Source organism: Acipenser ruthenus, chromosome 1, assembly GCF_902713425.1.
Source record: "Acipenser ruthenus chromosome 1, fAciRut3.2 maternal haplotype, whole genome shotgun sequence".
NCBI classification, from domain to species: Eukaryota; Metazoa; Chordata; class Actinopteri; order Acipenseriformes; family Acipenseridae; genus Acipenser; species Acipenser ruthenus.
In genome coordinates this window covers 19,330,655-19,355,011 of record NC_081189.1, presented here as the reverse complement: position 1 = coordinate 19,355,011, position 24,357 = coordinate 19,330,655, and the positions used below count along the sequence as shown (strand labels likewise).

General features: G+C 37.2%; 1 protein-coding gene across 1 annotated transcript; it reads right to left on the bottom strand.

Annotated features, from left to right (window-relative positions):
- Positions 1 to 2,572: 2,572 nt before the first annotated feature.
- LOC131724824 (lysosome membrane protein 2-like) lies at positions 2,573 to 24,020 on the bottom strand. The gene is made up of 12 exons (XM_059017720.1): positions 23,538 to 24,020; positions 19,247 to 19,404; positions 16,663 to 16,810; positions 14,100 to 14,291; positions 13,025 to 13,116; positions 11,713 to 11,832; positions 10,364 to 10,542; positions 8,951 to 9,069; positions 8,543 to 8,616; positions 7,686 to 7,737; positions 6,801 to 6,953; positions 2,573 to 5,890 (listed from the first exon to the last, which is right to left on the bottom strand). Exons 1-12 carry the CDS (start codon positions 23,661 to 23,663, stop codon positions 5,783 to 5,785), a joined length of 1,521 nt encoding a protein of 506 aa, XP_058873703.1. The 5' UTR covers positions 23,664 to 24,020; the 3' UTR covers positions 2,573 to 5,782.
- Positions 24,021 to 24,357: the final 337 nt, after the last annotated feature.

Below are 24,357 nucleotides of genomic sequence, written 5' to 3'. Positions count from 1 at the left end.
CTTACAAAAAGGAATCGTGAAATAAATTTTAAAAAATCTTAAAATTAAAAGTCTAAGACAATATTTAAACTCCAGGAATATCACTACACTAGGTTTCTATTTAAAGCATTTAGAGTTTGGATGGGAGCAATCTCACTTAGCATGTGCATAATATAACAAACATGCATTGCAATTGAAAAAAATAATATAGTCCAACTCATACTACAGCTGGTAAAGCAACCAAAATGATTATTATTATACATCGCTGGCAAGGCAGTATTAACTTATACAAGAAGATGTCGTACAAGAAAGAATAGTTACCTGAAACAGTTACAATATAAAAATTGAAGTTATAGCACCCGTGAGGGGCACCGATTCTTTCTGATCGGGGTGGGATCATTCAGGCAGAATACCAGAAGAGAAACGAGACCACAATATTATGTCGGGCAATGGACATCGTTTTATTAAATACAGGTATACTTAAACAGGGCAAATCTAGAATACAGAGTCACGGCATGGGGTTTGCACTGGCCGTTAATTAAAACAATAACTAAAATACAAGATTTAAATTTAAAACTGAAGGGCAGTGCGGCTCAATACGATCGAGGAGACGGTGCTCACTAAACAACAATAAAACCAATAGCCCCCATCTCCAGCATTCCTATAAAACCCAATGCCTTTTAAAATACTAAAATTGTTTCAAAACACACATGTCAGAGTGAAGACAAAAGCGCAGGCAGGGATGCGGCTCTTTGTTTCATTTGTATTCTCGAACCGCCCGCCGAATCAGGGTCCAGTTGCTAATAGTACTCCTGCTGGCAGCGCGTCAGCTTCCCCCTCAAACAAACCCAGGTTCACATCACACCGGACAAGTCCATCTCTGGAATCATGAAATCAGGAACATTTCTACCAGCTGCTCAGCTTCTCCAAAATCAATCAATTTACACGTACGGGAGCTGCGAACAGGAGAGCATTAACTAACAGAAAATAATGTGCCAAAATAAACGTGCTAAGTGATCAAAAAAATAAAAAAAAAACATTCAATAAAAAGTGAATATAATACAATAACCCCGCTATATTACTAATTAAATTTCATACAAGAATATATTCAATGTTATTAGAAATAAATAAAACACCATGCAAGACACCGTAATGTAAACATTTTCGTTGTATTAAAAAAAAAAAAAAAAAAAAAACACATAAAAAAAATCTTAACCTGTCTTGTTTGAATGAGAATTATAAATACGAATGGTTAAGATGCATACATACACGCACACGCAAATTATATATGTTCTGCTTAATCTTTTTACTCTTATCAGGTGGGCGTTTTGAGTATTTATTATGCAGCCCTATAAGGGCAGTCGGGATTGGCTGTGGCTGAAATTCCTCAACGCATTGTGGGCAGGGTTACAAAGTACCACGTGATTTAAAAACTATACACTGATTGGCTATGTGCCAACCCATTGCATCAAAGCGTTACGGCCCTCTTGGCATAACATGAACACGTTAGTAAGAAATCAGCTACGCGTTGCATTTTAAAATAAGCGCTGTGAAACAGTCACGTGATGAGAATGCTATTCTTTCATTGGCATTTTCACAACGCGTTGCCAAACTTTTTTACACCTTGCGTCAATATGTTTTTATTGCCCGCTATAAACGTAGGGTTGCCACCCGTTCTGGTCTCGAATAAAACTTTTGAATTGTATGTATCCAAAAGCTTGGGGTTTTACAGCTATTTTTATCATGTGAAAGCGGTTGACCCTGCCCTTAAAGTCGCGTTGCCCAAACGGACATCCTTTTGCCGTTTCTCAATGTCTTCGCGTGACGTCATCATGCAGTCATGGCAGCAGAGTTGATTTTCAAGTGCATGTAAACCAAGCCATTGACGGGTGAGTGGAATCCGAACCTGATCCACTTTATACAGCAGAACTTTACCATCCGGCTCCAGTGAAACCAAACTCCATTGCTTTTTTAAATCATGTTAATTCAATCAAATCGCACCCTGATGTACAGTATATATTTTGACCGTTGTTGGGATATTATATTGTATTTGTATTATTGCATGTTTCGAGTTTTGTTTTTTTACTTACATTATTCTACATTTAGGATGTACTTTAGAAGAGACATTATTACTCCTGCCCCGCTTTTCGTTTTTAATAAATTATCTTCACTTTGGAAAGTCTCTGAAGGTTAACATCTTCCACTCCTGGTCTTTGTTCCAACCCTGTTCTAAATTGTTTACTTGAACCAATTACACCTCCATCCAGCCCCTGTTATACCCATTACACCTGGAGTGGAATTACTCTCCAGGACCGGGATTGGACATCCCTGTTATAAGGGATGCTTCAGGATTAGTTATAGAGGGATACATTTTTTTTTTAAAGGTAAATTTGTGAGGATGCCTTTTGTTATGTTAAATCCCTCAAATTAGTTCCCTTAATAATTAAACTGAAAGAAGGTGCGTTTTTTGACATTGCATGGAAATGCATTTGATTGGCAGACATCAAATAATTGTAGTCAGTTTCCTGCACCACACGGTATGTATTATAATAGATACAGAATTGTCACAAACAAAAAAATAATGGCAACACAATACTGAAAACATTATGTTTTTATTGTTTTGTCATTTGAAACATTACATTACAATTGTTCAAATACAGTTTTTGAAACACAAATGTTTTCTTGTCATTTTCTGTTTTAGATACCCACATGTATGACTCACACATTTACATATACTCAGTGTAACGCAAATTTGAAAATCCTATACAAAAATGAAACCGTTTTCACATGTAAAATCTCCAAGATTGTCTTTTCCAGCAATAGCATACAGTATGCACTGTATCTGAAATGTAAAGGAAGATCTGGTTTTGCATACATTTACGATTAGAAAAACATCAACAATGACACATGATAATGTGAAAGTTCTCATCCTGCACACACACAAGGTACATGTACACTAGAAATGGAAGTAGAGACAATAATTGAGGTAGCCAACCTGTACACTAGTGTTTTGTTGACAGGTGACAATGACTAAATTCCTAATAAAATCGCAAATTACTGAAATACTGGACAACCACCACCAGTTTCAAGAAATACCACATATCCTCTGGACCCTGTCTGAGGCTTGAGTACGTCAGTTATAATAATCACACACACACACACACACATAGAAACATTATGCTTCACCAGGAATTAATACAATGTCATTCCAAAACAAAGTGATGCACCAATTTGCTTCAGGCAAAGTAAACTTTCATGGACAGCGGGTTCCTTTTCTACTGTGCCAACTACAAAAGTGCTGCTTAGCAACCTCTATCTGTGGTCATTGTCAGCATTTATGATTAATATACAAATCCTGGACTAATGTGTCTGAAATATAGTGTCTCACCTAGCCTACAACCCTCGTATTTAATATGTCAGGATGAGAACTTCTCCCCCCCCCCCCCCCTCTCTTTTTTTAAGAAATGTATGATGGCTTCAAATCTTACATAGTAACACATTGGAACACTTTAAAAACAAAATCTCATTACATACAAAAAGTATTACAAATGTATCAATTGCTATAAAATAGTTTAACCTGCTTTGCTGCCTTTGTTGTTGTATTTGTAACTGTAGTTAATACTGCAAGCATATTTAATCTGTAACAGTTAGTAAAACTAAGATCACTCGCTTTGATATGTGTCACTGTGAGGGTCTTAAAGTTTCCACAATTTACAAAAAGTAATATATTTTTCATGTAGAATAAAGTTCAGCATTTTAACCCTACAGTGTTGAGTTGTACACCATCATTTTTGTATTATCGAGTTTTCATTGATATAATATCAGTTATATAAAACTAGATTTTTACCTCAAAAATGTCTGAAAAAAGACAAAACATATAGATTGGTATTACTGTACAAGGGTTAGTGAAATTAATGAATATAGAAAGCACAGAGTGTGTGCCTGCTGTAACGGTTGGAGAAAAAGCCCACAGTGCAAAAGGTCATGGATTAAAAACCCTGGCTCAGATATATTCACTGCCTAGGTCAGCACTCCGCTAACCTGAGAGTACTTGAGATGAATCAGGTGTGTGTGTCTCAGGTGTAATAACTGAAGACAGTCACTCCCCTATTTAACAAGGTCAATGAAATAAGAAACCACCTGCTTCATTTATAATCTCACAAATGCGTTGTAAAGCAATGCAGTTAGCTGAAATAGCCAAACTGAACAAACAAAATCACATTCATTTTACTTTGAAATCAATTGGCCACACATTCACGGAAACCTACCACACATAAACAACCTACAGCACCTTACCATTATGGTTCCGACTACTCTGCTCTTAGTATTTATATATGTTTTTTATTATTACTGTTTTTGCCTGTGTATGGGACATCATGTTTTACATTGTGTGGTCTCTGAATATATGCATACTTTTATGTTATGCTAATATATGCATACATATTTTCTTCAAATTTCTTTAGCACATTGTACATTTCTTATTCTTTTGGTTCAGGATTATTTTAATAATAAGAAATGTTTAAAAAAATTATATATTCACATGCTCTACACATAGTTCCACAGTCACTACTGGCTATAACTGTACATCGTGGGTGCGCTGAGTAAGTGAGGCCCTCAGAGCAGCTCAATGAAAGAACCCACTTAACAGCATGCTCAGTTCCACTCCTCCTGAGCAGCTCAGAGTAGATTTCAGTGGTGATCTGAGTGAGCACAAAAAATATTTCCTCTGAGACGCTCAGTTATTTAAAGCACCCAGTAATGCCTTAGTGTTGTTCCGTATCTATGTGAACACTCAATCGAACAAATGTGCCACACTGAAGCTCATGGAAATACAGCTGTGATGGTTACCATAGATACCTCTGAATTCTAAAGTTTTGGGTTCCATCAGCAGCAGTGGCGACGCTAACTAATCTAAAATGAGGACTGCAAATCCTCATGGGAACCGTGCCTCAGAAATCTAGCAGGAGACAGGCATGTCTATCACAGCAATATTATTTCACAATTATACAACTAACTGAAAAAGCCTATTGCCTACATTATACTCATTTTAGCCACGTAGATGTAAAGCAAATTACACAAAAAATAATAATAACAAAAATAAATACAATTTCTAACAAGTGTCGTGATTAACAATATTTGGCCTGCTTTCCGATTTTCACAGAAACAGCCCAGGGCTTGATGTGAATAAAGGGAGACCTCTCAATGAAAAGTATACCGTTGCCAACAGAACTGGGAGATATTCTGTGGTATCCCTGATTGTATACTGACACTGAAGAACGTCAAAAAAGGAAAAGTAGAAGCAGAGCGCTGTTTACAGCTCTGCCAGATTATTTTTTTTCATTAAAAAAACAACAAAACTGTATCTTACACATTATTACTATTCTGCATTGTAGCCCAGTGGTAAAGGCTACGGGCTGGGAGCCAGGAGGTACTGGGCTCAAATCCCAGCTATGCAGCGTGACCATGGACTGGTCGATCTTTCCATGCTTCAATCCAAACAGCTTTTAAACTGGGTCGAAGCAGACTGCCATTGAAAGGGAGATGGTGCAACTTGTTTAGGCTATTTTGTACGACCGTCCTTTTGGATAGCTGCACAGAGCACATTTAGAAATGAGAAAATGATGTTCGATACCAGCAATGTGTGAAAAACCATGAAAGAAAGAAGTTATGTCTTGACTGTTAGAATTATTATGGCGATGTCCCACCACCAAACCAATGTACCCTTCCCTTCCCTCCCCAACCCAACCCCGTTTTGCCCCAATTCCTTCAATGTTCGCTCTGGGGCGTCCTTATGTATGACCCTTTAAGTGCTTGTGTACGTCTTTAACTGAATATTTGAGTTGTTTTCACAGCTTTCCTCTGGCTTATCACTGACTTGAGTGTAGGCAGTATCTTCTTTTGCCGTGGGTTTCTGTTAAAAACAAAAACATAACAGCTATTTACAAAACAAAATAGCTTCATGTTATTTTCCACGCATACACACTTTATTTTTGCTGTACTGCAATCATCACTATTGCAGTGAGAGATATATATAATTGGCTGTGGTGTCCATGAAATCTGCCTTCATCAAACCGGAGCTCCTGCATCAGCCGATGATATTCACTGTACCTTTTTCTTTTCTTGAGGATGTCATGGACTCACAGAGATCTTACATTTTTTTCTTTCTCCAGTAGAACAGAGCGATTGCAATTATATTTTTTTTGTATGCTGTTCATTGTGTTGTCGCTTTTACAGTCCCCCCCACCCCACCAAAAAAAAAAAATTGGGATGGCAGTAGCATTTTTTAATCATGTGTATACGATACTGGTCAATAATATCAATGTATAATGATGCCTTTAACTCACAATCTCGTTGCCTATGAGCACAGATATATTCCACTTCTTCTCTTTGACTGGGTCCCACTATTTTGAATTACATTTCCTGTATTCTAAATCGATTCAAAAAGGGGGGGGGGGGGGGGGGTATTTTTCGGTGGTTTGAGACGAAATCAACCATCTTAATTACTTGTCATCAGCAACATCATTCTCCAGGTAAGGTAGTTAGCATATTCCCAATTTAGAAAAACAGGAAGTCCACTCACAAAAGGGAGATTACAAATAAATGTAACATTTTTAAAGGAAGTCTGGACCCTTAAATTAATAAACAACAATCTGCTAGACTAAAATCGGCTACAGGCATTTGATTCACAATTATAGAATGATTCATTTGTCAATTTTTTAATCAAATGATGTGTCTCATATATAGATGGTTTAGACAGAAAAAGGACAATACAAGCTCCAATTTATTTAATATTTTCTAGTCAATATTTAGTCAACACTGACCTTCTGCATTCGTGATCTACATAGTAGGATTATTAGGACACCCAGCAGGAGCGCTCCCAACCCAACAATGATTAAGGGGAAGTTGGTTACAATGGTTGAAATCAGCAACAATGTCCTCACTCTTTTGGCAGATGTATCATCAATCACAAAGCTCTGAAACACACAGAGCCACAATCAGCAACACTTACAGCTACACTGGGAAGAAAATCTATAGAGTTAATTACGTTGTTGAACCACAATGCAGTACACAACCTGCTTCTTAAAGTCATTGTGAATACTGCTGAAATATGGAATAAGAAAAGAAATTCAGCCAGGTCTAACACATGAATTTATGGTGCTTTAAACATGTTTGAATACATTTATCGTGTGACTGCATTACTACATTATAATCTGGAATTTATTATGCTGAAGTTCCCAGTAGCTGTGTGTCAACTCAATTGCTTAACGTTTTGGATCAGAAAACAGAATTTCTTCATCTTATGAAATGAATGAAACTGTTACATGCTTAATGCCTAGGGATTTATAGTATAAGGTTCAAGTCACATTAAAAAAGAGCATGAGGTAATTAAACTACCACCACTATAAAAGTGCATGCACCATTGTTTTATAAAAACGTTGGGATCCTATTGAAATGTGGCACCATTTTCTAAGCTTTCATTTAAAGTGTGTTGTAAGTATTGTGGCTGATCTACCAGGCTTTATCTTTTCACTGCTCTTATGCAATTCCAATACTGTGGATAAAGTTCATAGACAACCTCCACCACCATAGGCTTATTTTTTCACATTTAAATAGATTTGGAATACATATAAAAAAAAAAACAACCACAAAAGCCTACTGTATGCAATTATATATGAAAACAAGTAATTTATAAAATGAGTTCTTACCTCATTTATAAACATAACAGGGAATACAGTCTGGTTTAGATATTTGGTTATGCTATTAAAGAAAAAAAAAAAAAGAAAAATAAATGTTAATCCAGTAAAAAAAAAAAAAAAGTTCATTTAAAACAAATGCATAAATATTGTTTGCATGAAATATTTTTGCTGCCCGCCCCAACCACCACCACCACGTTTAGATTTCTCCATTATATATTGATTTATAAATCACTGCCTATTTTCATTAAGTTCATCATATTAAATGTAATCCTTTTACGAGTAAAAGCCCAGCTGAGAACAAATTCAAAATTCCAGAATTGTCCTGCCCTGGGAATGTGGGTCCAGATTTATGTATTTTGGTGGAAGGGGAAAAAAAAAAAAGAAAATAATAATAATAATAATAATAATAATAATAATAATAATAATAATAATAATATGCCTTTTGTTCCCCACACCTTCACAGATTTTAGAAGACCTTACATAAGGTAACAATGTAAAATAAGATTATCAGGTTTACTGTGAGCATATCAGCTTTGTTGGCTTGTCAACTTGAGGTTTAATTTATTAAAAACTCACAATTATTATTATTTATTTCTTAGCAGACGCCCTTATCCAGGGCGACTTACAAATGTTACAATACAGTTGGGTTTTTACTGGAGCAATCTAGGTAAAGTACCTTGCTCAAGGGTACAGCAGCAGTGCCCCCCACCTGGGATTGAACCCATGACCCTCCGGTCAAGAGTCCAGAGCCCTAACCACTACTCCACACTGCTGCCCACAATAAAACATGAAAAGGACCCAGCTGTAATGCAATAGGAGTAATTTCCCCTTCCCTGGCGTATCAATTAAAACGATGTGGTACTTACGGGAAACCAACAATGCGATCCACTAAAATGTTAATCTGGGCTCTCTTGCACGCTCTCATAGGGAACCCAGTAAGCTGTAAAACATACAAAGAATTAGTCACAACAGAACAGTAACCCTTGTATTAAGCCATCATTAATATAAATGTAGCTTGTTAATTTTAGCAGGTTCTTGCTGTACTCACTTACGAACACCAAATGGCACTATTTATTCAGCTATGTAACATTTCATAGTGAATAATATACCTTCAATGTCAATCATTTAAACATTGTAATAGGACTGCACGACTAATGACTGTTGCAGTTCTCATTGCAGAATGCTGAATGATGGATTTACTGCATACAGATGAGAGACTTCCCTTCTCCTGTCCCCACCACAAACAGAAGTATACTCAAGCCTTTGTCACTTACTGGGTTAATATCTAGGTAGGTTTCATGATCATCTTTGTTTGGGGACAGTCCCTCAATTGCATCTACATATTTCTGATCCGCTTGGTAAAAATGTGGGAATGAGACTACGACAGGTGCTCCTGTAGTACAAGAAATAAACAAACAAACAAACAAAATCCCTTAGAAATCTTGTGGTAAAGAAGTTACCCTGAGAACAGGTCACATGTTTTAAAAGTTATAAAACAAAGCGAGGTGCAGGTCAGCATTACGTGTGTATGGTGGGGAGGCAGATAAAAATCTGACCCCTATCCCAGTTTTTTGTTAAATATATTTTGAAGATATCCATTGTAGTAAAAGTCACATCTGTTTCACGGAGGTTGAAGGTGGAGTGGGGGAAACTATCCTGTTTGTTTAGAATCACGACAGGATGTAATTTAATAGCACATTTTTATTAATTTTACATTTTGAACACAAATACAAAAGGCAGGACATTTATTGGGAAACTTTTACCTAGAGCCCTTTGACACAATAAGGTTGACACACCTTGGTATTTTCAAAAACACGCCAACCTTTGTTTTAAAAAAGGGACAGTATGTGCAGTTGTAAACTGACATGCATCATACTTATTTTTAGAAAGAAAAATCCTTCTAGAAGGTATGCGATCATATTCACAATAGTATCTGTACGAAATAAATCTACTGAAAGATATTTTAACAAAAAACTCTTTGTAATTATATTACAAATACACAACATGAATATACATTTAGACTACAATCCTCCCTGGAAGCAGAGGTTTATTTGTCATGGTTGTTATTATTTACAGTGCTTCAATAAATACATTATCTTTATAAGCAGACACAATCGTAGCGTAAACTAACATCCAGCAAATTCAAACACTGTGAGCATATATGGCACAGTAACTTGAATTATGGGAGTCCAGTCTGGGCATGCTGTTACTATGTAGGTAAAATACCTTTAACTATAGATAAGCAGCGAGTTGCCTGTTTTGGGAAACAGCCCAAAAGCAAATGTATTCTTCCCATGGAAACTAAAAAGGTAACTTTTATATTTATATGTATACTGTGTATAGAAAAGCCTAATTAGGGCAATTCTAAAAAGGTCCAAATCACTTAAACCCATAGAACTACTGAAAGGAATGTACAGAGATTTGGGTTCCTGAGAAACCAGTGGAACAGAGGGGAACATTCTGCTGCAGTCACTGCTGGGAGTTGTGTGGGTGAAGGTTCACTGTACTGCATGTCTCTACCAAAAAAGAAAAGGAACAACGAGTCTGGCAATACATCACATGTTCAACACTCACCCAGTCAGCTGCCTAAACAAATTTCATTCTGAACTGTGTCACTGCAATATATGTCATTTTATAACCAGATACTGTCTTATGCAATGTAAGCAAAACAAATGTAATAAAAATACCTTTTCTGCAGACGCTAACTTTTAACACTCCGGTTCCCATGCATGTTCCTGCTGGTACACAGAACCCAGTATTGGCAGGGTTAATTTCAGGACTGGCAAGAACTTCAGGAGGGGGGGAAAACCGGTAGGCAGGTATACCTTTTATTCCCACATCCTTTTCAAAGGTTAAATATATAGACCTGTAGATTAAATTAATAATTTATAAAAAAAGGGTTTTCTGCTATGGTGCCATTAAGCATCCAGTTATATAGACAACAACAGACAGTGCATTTAAAGCAGCAAGGACTATGTAGTATTTGTGTTTATTATTCACGGCCCACGAGTTAAGGAAAGGTATCTTGACCAGGCTAAAGATCAGTGTCGTTTACACACCAAGCTAAAATTGAAAATACAGATGGCACTTGTATTTTGGTAATTAAAAATCAAATTGCAGGGGTAATTACTTTTGCAGAAGTAATGGGAAAGGGCTGTGCGTGTCTGTAATGGAATTTAGGTGAAAGAGTACTATTGAAGTTAACACTATTAAAAGAAAAAAATAAATCATTCCCATGAAGGCTGTCACTGTTCCAACTGGTATAAAGACTCTTTTTGGGCCGATGAGATTTAGAAGTTCCATGACAATGGATAGGAAATTCATTGCTGTGACTGCCAAGGTAATCTGAAACAATATTCAGAAGACAGAAGCGTGCCGGTACATGCAATATATAAACATTGTATATCCATTGCCGGTGTATGCTTTTACTGTCGCCAGTGAACCAAGACTAACCAAGGTGAAACAAGCTACGTGGATTTAAACCTTGGTACTACATTACCACTGTGCATTTAACACTGCAGAAACTGGAGCCCAACACCCACCAAGAGATTGCTAAATAGCAGGAGAGTAAAATCTAGCATTGCTAAACACCGGTCAGTCTGGGTCTTGGGCAGTTCTTTCCTAGCAACATAGTTTGGCAAGACAGCATTTAGCTTTTTTTCAGTGTATAATGTATTTAAAACATGTATTGCATCAGTTGACATTTATTTAGTATACTATTGTTATCTGACAATTCGTAAGTGATTACATTCTCCAGTTTCTTCAGGGAAGTTGGGTGTGGAAATCTCCTGCAGTCTGTTTCTGCACAGTTATACACAAATATATACACATAATTTGTTGGGTATATTGATCTAAATAGCAGCCACCATTAAAATAATTGCCCTTCGTGAAAATCTCTACAACATCTCTTTTCAGTGTATTTTGAGTTATATACTTTAGTAAAATTACAAATGGCCCGATGGGATTTTTAATATTTAAATACTGGGTGCTGGGTGCTGGGTGCTGGGTGCTGGGTTTTAATTTCTGTATACAGTACCTGCATAGATCAGGTGAAAAGATGTATAGAGATTCATTCTTTCCTATCAGTGGGTGAAAGGAGCTTCCATCACTGCCATTGATCATGTTGCTTTCATTGGAGGACCACCACTTCATTTTGCTAAGGCACAAGATTAAGCAAAGTTTTTACTTCTGGTTTCCCACATCTTTTTACATTGCATTTTTCCTCAAAATCACCAATCTCAACGGACACAGTATCTCCAGGTCAAGATTTCCCTTTGTTTGTCAGCGAAACGTGACACACTAACCAGCATGCCTAATACATGAAACCCTTCGTATTATTTTTACCATGTATACGAGTAATCCTGTTAGGGACTCAAATGAGAAAATGCAGTGAAGGTCACGCAAGTTATTCTTCAGAAGGCTTTAAACCAGGCTTATTTTGATAACTGTTGAGCCTTTTCAAAGAAGACAAATGGTTTTCAATCATCTTTAAGCTGCGAAACGATTTTCAGAACACATTGTACGGTGGGAGTGGGAGTCGCTTCACTAGATATGGGGGAAAGGTCACCAGCAAGGCCGACATGTATTATTTAGGGTTGTCACAGTTCCAAGTGGTATTAATATTATTCTGACAGTTAATGAGACAAACATTTGGAGGGGAAAGGACAGGATGTTTCAGGCTTTCTGAAAAACAGTCACGCCTGCACTATATTCATAAAATCAGAATTTACTAAACAGGTGAAAAGATTAATGAAAGAAGGGGTCTAATTCCAAAGCTTCTTACTCTAAATCGTATTTTACTTTGATGTAAAAAGTTCTGGAAATAGCCACCCTGTTATAAACCTAAAATTTAGACCTTGAACCAGGTGTACCTTGACTGTCGATGTCAAGGTCCACCAATTGACCGGATTTATAGTGGTGCCCAGAGGCACAGATATTGGGGTGACCAGATTTCTAAAGCTCAGAACTGGGACACAGATTAAAAATGTTGTAAGAATGAGTCTTATTTGAATACAGTGATTTTATCACTGTTGTTGTTGCTCTTTTCCCATTAAAATTAGACTGCTGCACCTTCCCTTTCCATTTCATAGCCATGTTTAACTGTTATACCCATGTGTATTGAGGTTTCTATAATTGCATACTTTTAATTTAGTATAGTAACCTTTATGAAACATATTATTCTGGAACCATTATCAATTGCTAATCATTTAAAGTAATTAACAGGACTTGTTTAAAGTCTGGGGAAAAATGATGGGACTGGGACAGTTGATGGGAAAAGAGGGCAGCCCCGGTAAAACTGGGACGTCTTGTCACCCTAACTGACACCCTATATCCCTTGCAATAGTTACCTTTCACCGTTCCAGGAGACAATTTTACCAAAGTCTTTGTAGTCCTGCATTCCTGTGTGGAACACAAACTCATCATCACTGGTACCATTTTTCTGAAAAAATAAACCAATAGATGTAATCCAGTCACAGGGAAGCTACAGAAACATACATTCATTTCAATACAATTTGTCTCAGCAATACTAAAGCTAGTCATTATTCATTATCAATGTTTCTTAAGGGGGCATGACAGTTGGTGCCAACTATCTGTGTCCTAGAATGCAGTCTGCACAGGGCTGGCTGTTCTGCGTGCAAAAGGACAGCAAAAACATCTGCTTCTTGTTATCTCAAAGGGCTTCGGTTCTGCATTTTTCATCAGAACATATTCCCATAGGCCCACCAACAACCACCAGATCAAAATCACTCCATCTCTCTTGACTTCATTTTTTGAACCATCTACCTGTAGGCTAAAGACTTCATCAGTCTATTTTATTCAGTCAACTATGCGTTGATTACTAAACTAGCTGGCACAATATTAATTGGGTGCAGACAATGTGGCACTCAAAAAATACAAATCAACAATTCTAGTATGAACTAGAACAGTTTTGTGAACAAATACTACATTATCCCTTTATGCATTTTCATCAATTTCTGTAATAGATACATTTTCTAAATTTCTATTTGGAGTGAGAAAGAGTCTGAATGTCATCATTTTGAAGACCTTTAATCTATTTTTTTTTCATGTAAATTAATTTCATATTAATTCAATCATGTTCCAAGGGATTTCCAGCAAAAAAACTAGTAATTGCAAGGATGGTTTTATTTTGAGTTTAATAAGATACACCTGAGCTTGTTACAGTACCTATTCTCTGTTGCCAATCAAGCTTGTAGCAAAACCTGGAATGGGTGGAACTGCTATGCAATAGGAGTCGTATTGCCATCCCTGAACTGTTGCAAGTCATTGACATACTGCAAGTGGTTGAGTAACCCCATTGGTCCACTTGAGCTGGAATCATCCTCTAATCAACTACAATGAATGAAATACAGTATTCCCTATAAACTTAATGACTGATTGTACAGGACTACACAGCACACATACCTTATACATGAGCCCAAAGTATTCCTCGACCTCTGGTTTGAACGCACGAAGTCGGGTCAGAAGAGGATCTTTGAAGCCCCACAAAAGCTCATTAACGGTACGTGTCATGAACATTTCGACACCAATGGTCTGCATCCCGAATGAGATAATAGAACTTAAGATTATGGAACCTTTGACTTGCTCCATTACAGCCTGTATTATTAAAAGAGAAAAATGGAAAGAAACTTACAATCACACACGCACACTCCTGTCTGGTACAAAAATTCAATAAAGGGTACCTGCAGATGTTTTAAAACCAATCAAAAAAACAAACAAAATAAACTGCTGAGGTCTCAATATTTAAGGGGGCTTCGTTATTCCACGAGGCCTGTCCCTTGTCCAGGGAAATAGGTGCTACATTCAAGTGCTAAATGCATGAATGCTAAAACATGTTTTTCTTGTCCAAACTTTTTTTTTTCATTCATACAGACATTAGGCCACATACAGTATCAGGAGAATTTCCCAGCTTCATATAAACCTGGTATAACAGACATTTTTGCAAACATTTGTCATACTTGTACTTGCTAGAACCAAAGTCATTGTATTTATCTTGCTCTTAATTGTATTATTACTTGTACTGCGATTTTTAAAATGTATTTTTGTTTACGACTGTAAGTCGCCCTGAATAAGGGCGTCTGCTAAGAAATAAATAATAATAATAATAATAATAATAATAATAATAATAATAATAATAATAATAGTGTAGCCTCTCACAAAATCAGCACTGTAACTCAATGTTTTTGTTTTATATATATATATATATATATGTATATATTCTGTATAGTTGTGTGGCAGTTTGCTTTTTCTGTCTCCCACAAGTAACACCAGACTGACACGAGGGTGTACCAGCACAGCAACCTTACATAATTGTAATGTCAGTCTGCCACCTCAACCTTCTCTACATAAAGCAGAAGTGGCAGCTGCTGTCAGAGCTCAGCCAAGTAAATCAAGTGTGCTGCTGGCTGATCCAGGACCAGCTGACAGAGCACCTGAACTGAATATCTATCCAATGAAACAGACTCTGTCGTGCGCGCATTGGGCTTGGTTTCAAAAGTCAGCGCAATTCATCAACGCACGAAGCCTGTGTGTCTTTCGAAGCAGAGCACAGGGTTTGTGTCATAATAATAATAATAATAATAATAATAATAATAATAATGTTTATTTTTATATAGCGCCTTTCATAGTGGACCACCATCACAAAGCGCTTTACAAGATACAAGACTAGGGTTTGTGAACTATGCATCAGTTGCAGAGTCACTTACAACAACGGTTCACCCAAAAGACAGAGCACAAGGAGGTAAAGTGACTTGCTCAAGGTTACACAATGAGTCAGTGGCTGAGCTGGGATTTGAACCAGAGACCTCCTGGTTACAAGCCTGTTTCTTTAACCACTGGACCACACATGTTTGGAAAGCCAAGAACACTATAAAACACTGCTCAAAACACTGGTGATTTTGATTAGTAAATAAAATGTTATTAAAGTAATTTTTCTGTTTAATAGAAAGCAATATTGAATATTCCTTTCCAGACGGGTTAGCAACTTGAAATCAATAGAAAAAAAAAACAGTCAAAGGGAAATGCACTTTTTAAAAAAGTCTTCAAGTTTGCAGTGACTGTAAATATTAGTGTAGCCACTCATACAATCAGCACAAATGTAAATATTTTTCTCTTTATAGTTTTGTGGCTCCATTTTTCCATCTCAACAAGTAACAGTTTGGTTTCTTTCATGACAAGGGGGAGTCATCATCTTGTAAAATATATTGGTCTCTTTGTCCAGCTTTCCTTACTTACTGTATCTAGACAATGAAAAAAAGCTAAACAAACATTAGATGGCACTCCCTGGCACAAAGAATGACCAGGGGTCAGAAAAAAAAAAAGAAGTGCATTAAAACTACAGCAGCGGGTTACAAGAGGCTTTGTCTGCTCCATGACAAACACCAACAACTCAATTTCTGGTACAGTAGCAACCATTGTGATGAAGCTTCCACATATAGAACAGTAATTTTTATTTTTTCAGTCAATTTTGTTTTTCCACTGGAGTTTTACATGTGTTCATTAGATAATACAGAAAATATATTAGTTATTCCAATAGTATTCTGTTCTTAAACAGCATATTCTATCGTTATTTCTTTCCCCTGTAAATACAGGACATGAGATTGATAAGTCATCAGTCTCTCATTTTCCCCATTCAGGAACCCATTACTTCAGTTCATTCGTTAGACCGTGTTCAAAGTACATTTTAAGGCCCTGTATGAAGTCTGATAGCAAAACAAGGGCATGAAAACTGTGCTCATGTTTTATGATGTGGGGCAGGATGTTCAGTTTGAAGGGCTTCGTCACCAACATGTTTCATTATACCCAAAATGACATCTGTTACAACAGGATCCTGACGTTCCTAAATGTCTGCTCCTGACCTGTGTTCCAGCCTTGGTCTTGCCCCGCTCTTGTGTACTCAGCCTCTATCTCAGTGGACTTGAGCCCAGCCCTACTAGATAATGAACAGCGTATGTTAAACAGCACTTACCACAGCTGGGATGTTGACGGTTGTTATCAGGTCGACCTCTGGGTCCCCTGACGACATATCTCGAAGAAACACAAAAGTCTTGGGAGATAAAGCTGATACCTTAGTTCCATTTTCAAGGAAGGTCACATTTTCTCTAGGCCTGTACTCTCTAACAACAACAAAAACAAAACAAACAAATAGGCAACACTGAGGTATACAAGTCAATTTATTGAAAAAAAAAAAATCCTGGATTCTGGGAAATTATATTATATTATATTATATATATATATATATATATAAAAAATTCTCTCAAGTGTAATATTTATGAACTATCTAAAATGTGTTTAAAAAGCTCTTTTACATGAACATACTGTGTAGATTTCTTTTAACATATTTTCTAGAAGTCTTGTCACTATAGTAATCTTATTAACAACTATAATGGTTTACTTAATTTAAGGAGTGTTTTTTTATCACATGGTTAAGTAATAATAGTGTAATCAGTCAACAGTCGCATTCGGAAAAAAGATGAATGATGAATCACTGGATACGTGGATGCAAACTGGTACGAGGGCTTTGTGTGTATGGTAATGTCCACGGGAAGTAGTTCAATTCTCTTCTGTAAAAAGGTTACATTTTAAGATACTGGTAGATACGGTTGCCACATATTCCTTATTGTAAGGAACAGTTTCTTCTCCAATTCCTATTTTCAGATATTTCCGAAGGTGGTACGACAGTCACAGGTAATCAGTTAGGTGCAGCCCTTTGAAAGATTACTTTATGTGAAAGGACTTGGCTTGTTAATCTGAAGGAGCGCTGAGGATTGTGCCTCGTCTACATTCATAGTATAACTGTGATAATAATATTGGGATTATTTTCAAAGGGGTTTGCTAGGATTACTGATGACATAAATATGATTTGTCAGCCTACAGTTATTTAATCATCTTTCAAGGGTGTGTTTTTCTTTTGTTTTGTTTTTTTAAAGATTAATGATCCCTGTTTTACACCCAATTTAAAAATCAAATTTTGCCTCAACCCAGTTACAAATCAGGAGATCAACTGGCAGTATATTTGGCAGGACTGAATCCCTTTAACAGTATTAGAAGGTCTATAAATCTTTTATAGTGACATACAATAATGGACAGTGTAGCCTTGCACTTTTTTTTATATAGACATGTGTACTTAGATTGGCTAAACTACTATCTGTCTGCACTGTTGTCCTGGGACTTTGCTATTTGTTTTGGGATCTTCTTTGTGTGCTTAATCCAGTTCACATGCATTCAAATGCCCAGTTTGGTTAACATCCAAGAAATCTGTTAATCTGTTCTGGATATACCGTATTCTTTAGCAATGCTTTTGTACCACACTAATTCCCATGTATTAATCTTAAAACACTAGCAACTGCTTTTGTTTCTCACAGCTGTTCCATCAAGCAGACAGGTAAACATATAAATTGCTTTGCAAAGCATTCCATTGGCAGCATTGTGCTAACGTGACGTTGACTACACTGACATGAGTGAAATATTTCTGGTCAGGAGCTGACTCTTGAAGTATTGAATTACAGATTGTGGCTATTCTAATGTTCATGTACATGAGTAAGGCACATGCATTTGAACTTATTTTCAGTTGGATGACTGGCCATGACCTGAATGATCCAAACACTTGCTATAAAATAATAAAGCCCCCTAGTGGTTGGTCAGAGGAAAGCCTGGTTCCCCTGTTTACAGACTACAGTATATAGACACTCTTATGCACTGTTAAGTATTCAAAATGCCAGGGATTTAGTGCTATGTTTTAGAATAAAGCGTGGTTGATTCAAAGTTTCCGTTATCTACTTTCTATCTGACTCTCCCTCACTAGCAGCTGCTATCTTAGAGTATTGCAACACCACTGTGTCACAGCCTCCTCCTGTACATCTCACATCAAAAAGCACTTCACTGAATCCCCCCCCCCCCCCCTGCCCCCACACCCAAATCACAGAGAGTACGGATGTTCAAAAATGGTGGTACGATCAAGATACAGCAAATATAGGTCCTGTTTTTGCAGCTTAATCATTTGTTGAGCTGGCAAAAGTAAGTCGTTTTCTGCAAATGTTTTTTGTTTGTTTTGGGTTTTTTTTTTTTTTAGCTGACACAGATATTTCCACACAGCGTGGTCACTCTGCACTCTCACACCAGAATAACACTTCATCAGTTCTGCGTTACCAGCATGTTTAACACTGTAAAGAGAACAGTTACGTTAATACTTTTACAACAGATTTCTATGTAGCTGGCACAATAATATTCTGGTAAAAATGGCTTTTTATGTATTATGGAATGGGGATTAGCTAGGCACCCTTGGAGGTCACAGGTTAGTGTTTGGGTTTGGAGTCAGGACTGTTACAGTAAGATAAGTTAGGGGTCTGTTATTCATAAATACATCTTATACAGTAGATGGCATACCGCAAACCTTTTTGGTACTACTTTTGATAAGACGGTTTGTAAATGAAGGTACCAAAGACGCACCCCTTTACAAGCTGCACATTACAATCAAATACCCTTTTGTTCATTTATTTTAGCATTTAACATTAACATTCCATTTGATCAGTGCATGCTTGCAGCGGGCTTACCTGTAGGTGTACGGTCCTATCTCTTCAACAGTAGGCTTCCCCCCTTGCATCACAGCTTGTGCGTTTGTCACATTAAAGAAATAGTACTGCATGTACACTGGGGGAGAAGGGTTCTGCCAGGATTTAAAAACATCTGCGCCGTCCTTCAAAACTATTTGCTGTTTTTAAAAAAAAAAAAAAAAGAAAGTATATCAGGGATTTGCTTGTCACAGACTGGTTAAGTGTATTACACGGATAGTATATCTGTATGTTTCTCACAGCCTGTCAAAAACTTAAGCAAAACTGAAATTGCAAAACAAAACCTACACAGCTACACCGTTAATATAAAACTTGAAGTCTAACTCGAAAAAATTAAACACTAGAGAAAATATATTTTTTAGGGCATGAAATTCACGCTAGCCATGCATCCAGTCTTGGGTTTTCGAATGTCCCTTGTTTATGCATTATTACAGGGTGCCAGGAGTTTAAACAAACAATCAGACCTCTGCAAAATCACATCATGAATAAATCGTAACTGAGTCAGTAGGTTTACCAACATGAATTGTTAATGTATCTAGAAGGGAGGAAAAATTTATATAACATCAAACTCCTGGCTCCTGATCATTTAAATCACATACCTACAAGTCCTCTGTTCTAAGGGAAGGTTTGCAATGCATGGTGCAATCACTGGACCATGCGAGAGGAGCTGAAAACAGTATATGCTCATCCATTTCATACAAAACAAGCCTAACGGCAGTATTTTGAATTGAAAACAAAAATGCAAGTTTTCTTAGTAAAACACTCATAGTGACATACAGCAGCAAGGTGACATAAATACAAGAAAAAAACGACACAGTACTCAGCATTCCAGCCGTTTAAGAATTCTGCATGTGAATAAACCACTGCTGAATAACTTCCTCTGCATTCACCAAAAGTGTATGCCTGACCAGCAACCTGGTTTACAATCTGAGCAAAGAGAATAAGAGAGCAGTCTGAAGTGTTAAGAGTTACAGTTAGAAAAATGTAATTTTGGCAACTGGTATACAAGCCCCTGGCTGGCGTATTTAAATTATCATTGGGTATAATTAAAAACACATGATCACTTTTATACACTTACAGAAAATAACCTTCAGACGTGTTCTGTTACTTTCCGTTGCTTTTTTTTATTTTTATCTCAGATACCCAAATTAGACAGTTCTGCTTTTTACTTTGCTCTCTTCTGCAGTACTCTCTACAGTTGCCGTTGTGATGGAAAGCCCCCACCCCCTTAAACTAGTTCAATTTCCTATAGTACAGAAATCAAAACCTGTAGCGCATCGTGCCATTTTCTACAGCAATGGAGCGTTCACATCGATTAGAAAGGGTGTGATGGGGTAGAATGATGTACACCTGCCTTTACCACCATGCGTAACTGATAAGCAGAACACTTATGCCAGCTGCATGGGCATAGTATTCTCTCCTGGTAAGAGAAGTAACTCTGCAGGATATGCTTTTCTTTCAGGGCCCTGCTCACGATTCTTGCGGAGCTGTTCAACTTTTGAGTGTCTCTTTTATAGAAATAGGCAAAAAGCGTTTTTTTTTTTTTATGCAACTCCTTCAACTTTTTATCTGTCAAATCAAAGTTTCTTTTTTTAAATAATCACATCTCAATTAAATAGTTTATTGCTTACATCACATACTCAATATTGCTTCATACTCAACTGACTGGGCTTCTAGGCGACTTGTAATTGGTATGCGTGCCATATCATAGCTGGCCCTTCAAAACTCCATTCTTTATTTAAATTAATTTAAAGAAAATACACCTGAAAGGTGACAATGTAATATTGGAACATGCTACAAAGATGTTCCAAATCAAATATTTGTGAAATATATTTAGGATTTACAACTAGAAAAAATACAACAGGTAGAAATTAACTTTGATTTCTGTGGACAGGTCCCCAGTGACACGGTGTCATTTGCTTCTAAATGTTTGCTTTCTAGATGAAATGCGACGTGTAAACAGATCAGCATGACTGGACTGGTCTGCCTGTGTGTGTACATTCTGCATGCTTCTAGTTTCTGAAGATGTCATTTATCTTCAGTCATATACTGCACATAATATTTGTTTAAATTATCACATTCCACACTTGCAATACACAAAGACGTGTGTATTGCAAGTCTCTCAATAAGTACCAAGATTCACAAATCTCTTCGGTTGTGTATAGATAAATCGCGGCTCCATGCTCACCTAGTGTGGTAAATGAAAAGTCGTTCTTTATGCTTGAAAGCCACTGAACCATGCACTCTGGTCAAGCTAAAAAGCAACTGATTAACTAGCACACCCCACTCCCCAACATCATAGCAGTGAATCCCAGATACACCACCGCCTCACAGCGATACTAACGGTATTCACAAACATAAACCCCATGGATCCTCTCAGCCAATCAGGTTCTGAGGAGACACAGGGAGATGCCCTCTAAAAGCAAACAGAACTTTATATTCGTGTAACATGCTTTAAACAGTCAAATGAATTGAAAGCAGCCTAGGCGATCCGGTTTTTCTTTATATGATCTATCATATCGTAAGAGAGGTATGTATCGTTTGTATCATGACCAAGATTTATCTGATTTAGCATTATTATCCCCTGCAGCGGTCATTACCTGTAGAGAATGACACAGGTTTCGTTACAAGCCCTGCCCTTCGGCTCGAGTCATTGCGATCGATCAGTCAGGTAAAGACTGCTGCGTAGGGCATTAAGGCTTATATGCCACTTGTCTGTTAGTCATAAGTTTGGCACGTTATGTGTATATATATACACAGTACCTGAGGTTCCCAAAGACAAAGAAATGTTCCCAAGGATGGGAATCAATTCATTTACACAAACAGACAGCTGCTTGGGGGTTACATTACTTCAGGTTCCATGGTGTATGTTTGTGTAACTCCATGACCATCTAAACATGAAACCTTATATTACCCGAACCAAGACATAATAATAAAACACTGCCTGCTAAGCATTTTGCAACCATTTTTCTGTACAGATCAATGACAGAATGCATTCGCTACAGTGTTTTTCCAATGGGATCAGTGTGCAGTATTGGAAACAGAATCCTGACACAGGGAGGGGGAACACACACTCCAGAGAGGAAGGTATTAAATTAAAAATAGGTACAGCACCTTTTAAATGTCTCCTAGTATTCCAAAAATGTCACAGGGAACCCCTGCCTGCCTCCCTCTCCATCTCCCACACAGGTCACACACCCCTCCCCCAATCTTTAAGCGCACAATCCATCTCTTATGCATTATGGTAGGGGAATGTGGTTTTCTATGTACAAATGTATATACAGAGAAGACCACATTCCATAATTCAGATCTAGCCTGTTTAACTTGCCACACCCATGACCCCACACCCAAAAAAGGAACAAAAACATACACAAACTAAGGTATTTTACATGAAATAACACAACAAAAGGAACACAAGTAGACTGTTCTGAAATGAAGTATAAATTATGCCCTCTATTCTAGTGTATCTCCATATTTATCCAGGATACACTGGTTTACAGGCTAGTTTTTTCCAGGCGGAGTGCCCAGCAGTCAAGAGAAGGCATAATAGTATGCGATGGATACATGCAAATAAATAACAAATACAATTCGAGCACGTGATTCAGCAGTGAAATGCCTCCACTAACGGGACTGAGTACAACAGCCTTTATTAAAGGAGATCTTCGGTTTCATGAGGCTCTCTGTGTTCTTAACGTTGAGACGCTCTTTTTAGACTACCTCTTGAATGCAGTGTTCTGGATATAATGTGACAACGGGTTAAAAATATGTAAATAAAATAAACAAATGCCTAAAACTGTAAAATATTCCATTATGTTTCATGTATTTGTTCCGATCGTTTAGCGTTAAACTGCATTTTGTATGTATTTATTTATTTACACGGATAAAATAAGTACTGCTAGTTATTCAAATTCTACTTTCTCTTAAACCACGTGTTTCTAGCACAAATCAGACAACTAACAAATAATACCGACCGGGATAACACACTAATCAATGACCTTGGCAATCGGCATGTGTTATATCTGGTTATATTTAAAAACCTCTGTGTAACTACACTGGCCTACTGCCAAACGTGATTTGTAGTTACTTTTTTGTTGTGGCTGAAATGTACTCTTACCAAGAAGACCATTCCATTCTTGAACAGCAAGTACATTACACCGGTGCACTTGTAGTGCTGGGCGCTGTACAACTCTATCTGCATTTCATAAAGTGACTTAAACATTTTTAAGTGAATAGCAATGCCACGCATCAAAAGCACACTTCATTTGTGACTTACCTTTTTGACGAGGTTATGGAGAACAGTTTGGAAGACTTGAGTCACAACCAAAGCGATTCCAGTAATTATCAGTAAATTGGCAATGATAATCCCGGTAGAGTATATGACACGGGACTTTGTCGTCATGATGAAGGACTAGGCGAACAGACGTTACAACAACTGTAAGCGATGGCACCACGCTTATTTAAAAAAAAAAAAAAAAATAACTGCTTTACTTTGAGAGATTGTTTAGGTCGATTTTAGCAATGTCATGCTGATCCACAGTTTTTGTTTGCTGGAGCGACTCTTGACCAGTTAAGTTCTCGATTTCCAATTTCAGATCCTTTTTTTTTTTTTTTTTGCTTTTCTTCCACGTAGAAACCTGTGCTTCGTTCGTCCGCTAGTGTTTAGAAAACTCCACACCGGCGCTCGGAAAGCAATCAGCTGCAGTACTCTTCAGGAGCAGGACCTAGCGCCACTCATCATTATCATATCGAGGCAGAGTGTTTCGAAAGATATGGTTTGGGGGATCTTGGCTAATGTGGGTGTGTTTAAGGCAGTTGCTTATTTGTGGTTAGTAACACTGCATTTATGGGTGGAAGTGACTATTTGAATTGGATTAAAGTGCAAGTTGTTATTTTTGACTCACTGCTATTATTTTTTAGGCAGACGCTTTCCACGGAGTTGTGCATTTGTGCCACAGCGAGTAACTGAATGAAATTGTCCAGTTTTTGATAAACGCAAAACACTGCGTTCTCTTTAAATTATTTTCATTGCAAATTTTCGACCAAAAAATCATGCTTCCACGTAATTATAAAATTATACATGTCAAGTTTAGTTT

Coding starts and splice junctions, on each gene's coding strand:
- LOC131724824 (XM_059017720.1), bottom strand. CDS start 23,663: ATGACGACAAAGTCCCGTGTCATATACTCTACCGGGATTATCATTGCC. Junction 16,811..19,246: donor ATAGGACCGTACACCTACAG/GTAAGCCCGCTG, acceptor TGTTGTTGTTAG/AGAGTACAGGCCTAGAGAAA. Junction 6,954..7,685: donor CTGTTATGTTTATAAATGAG/GTAAGAACTCAT, acceptor TGTGTGTTTCAG/AGCTTTGTGATTGATGATAC.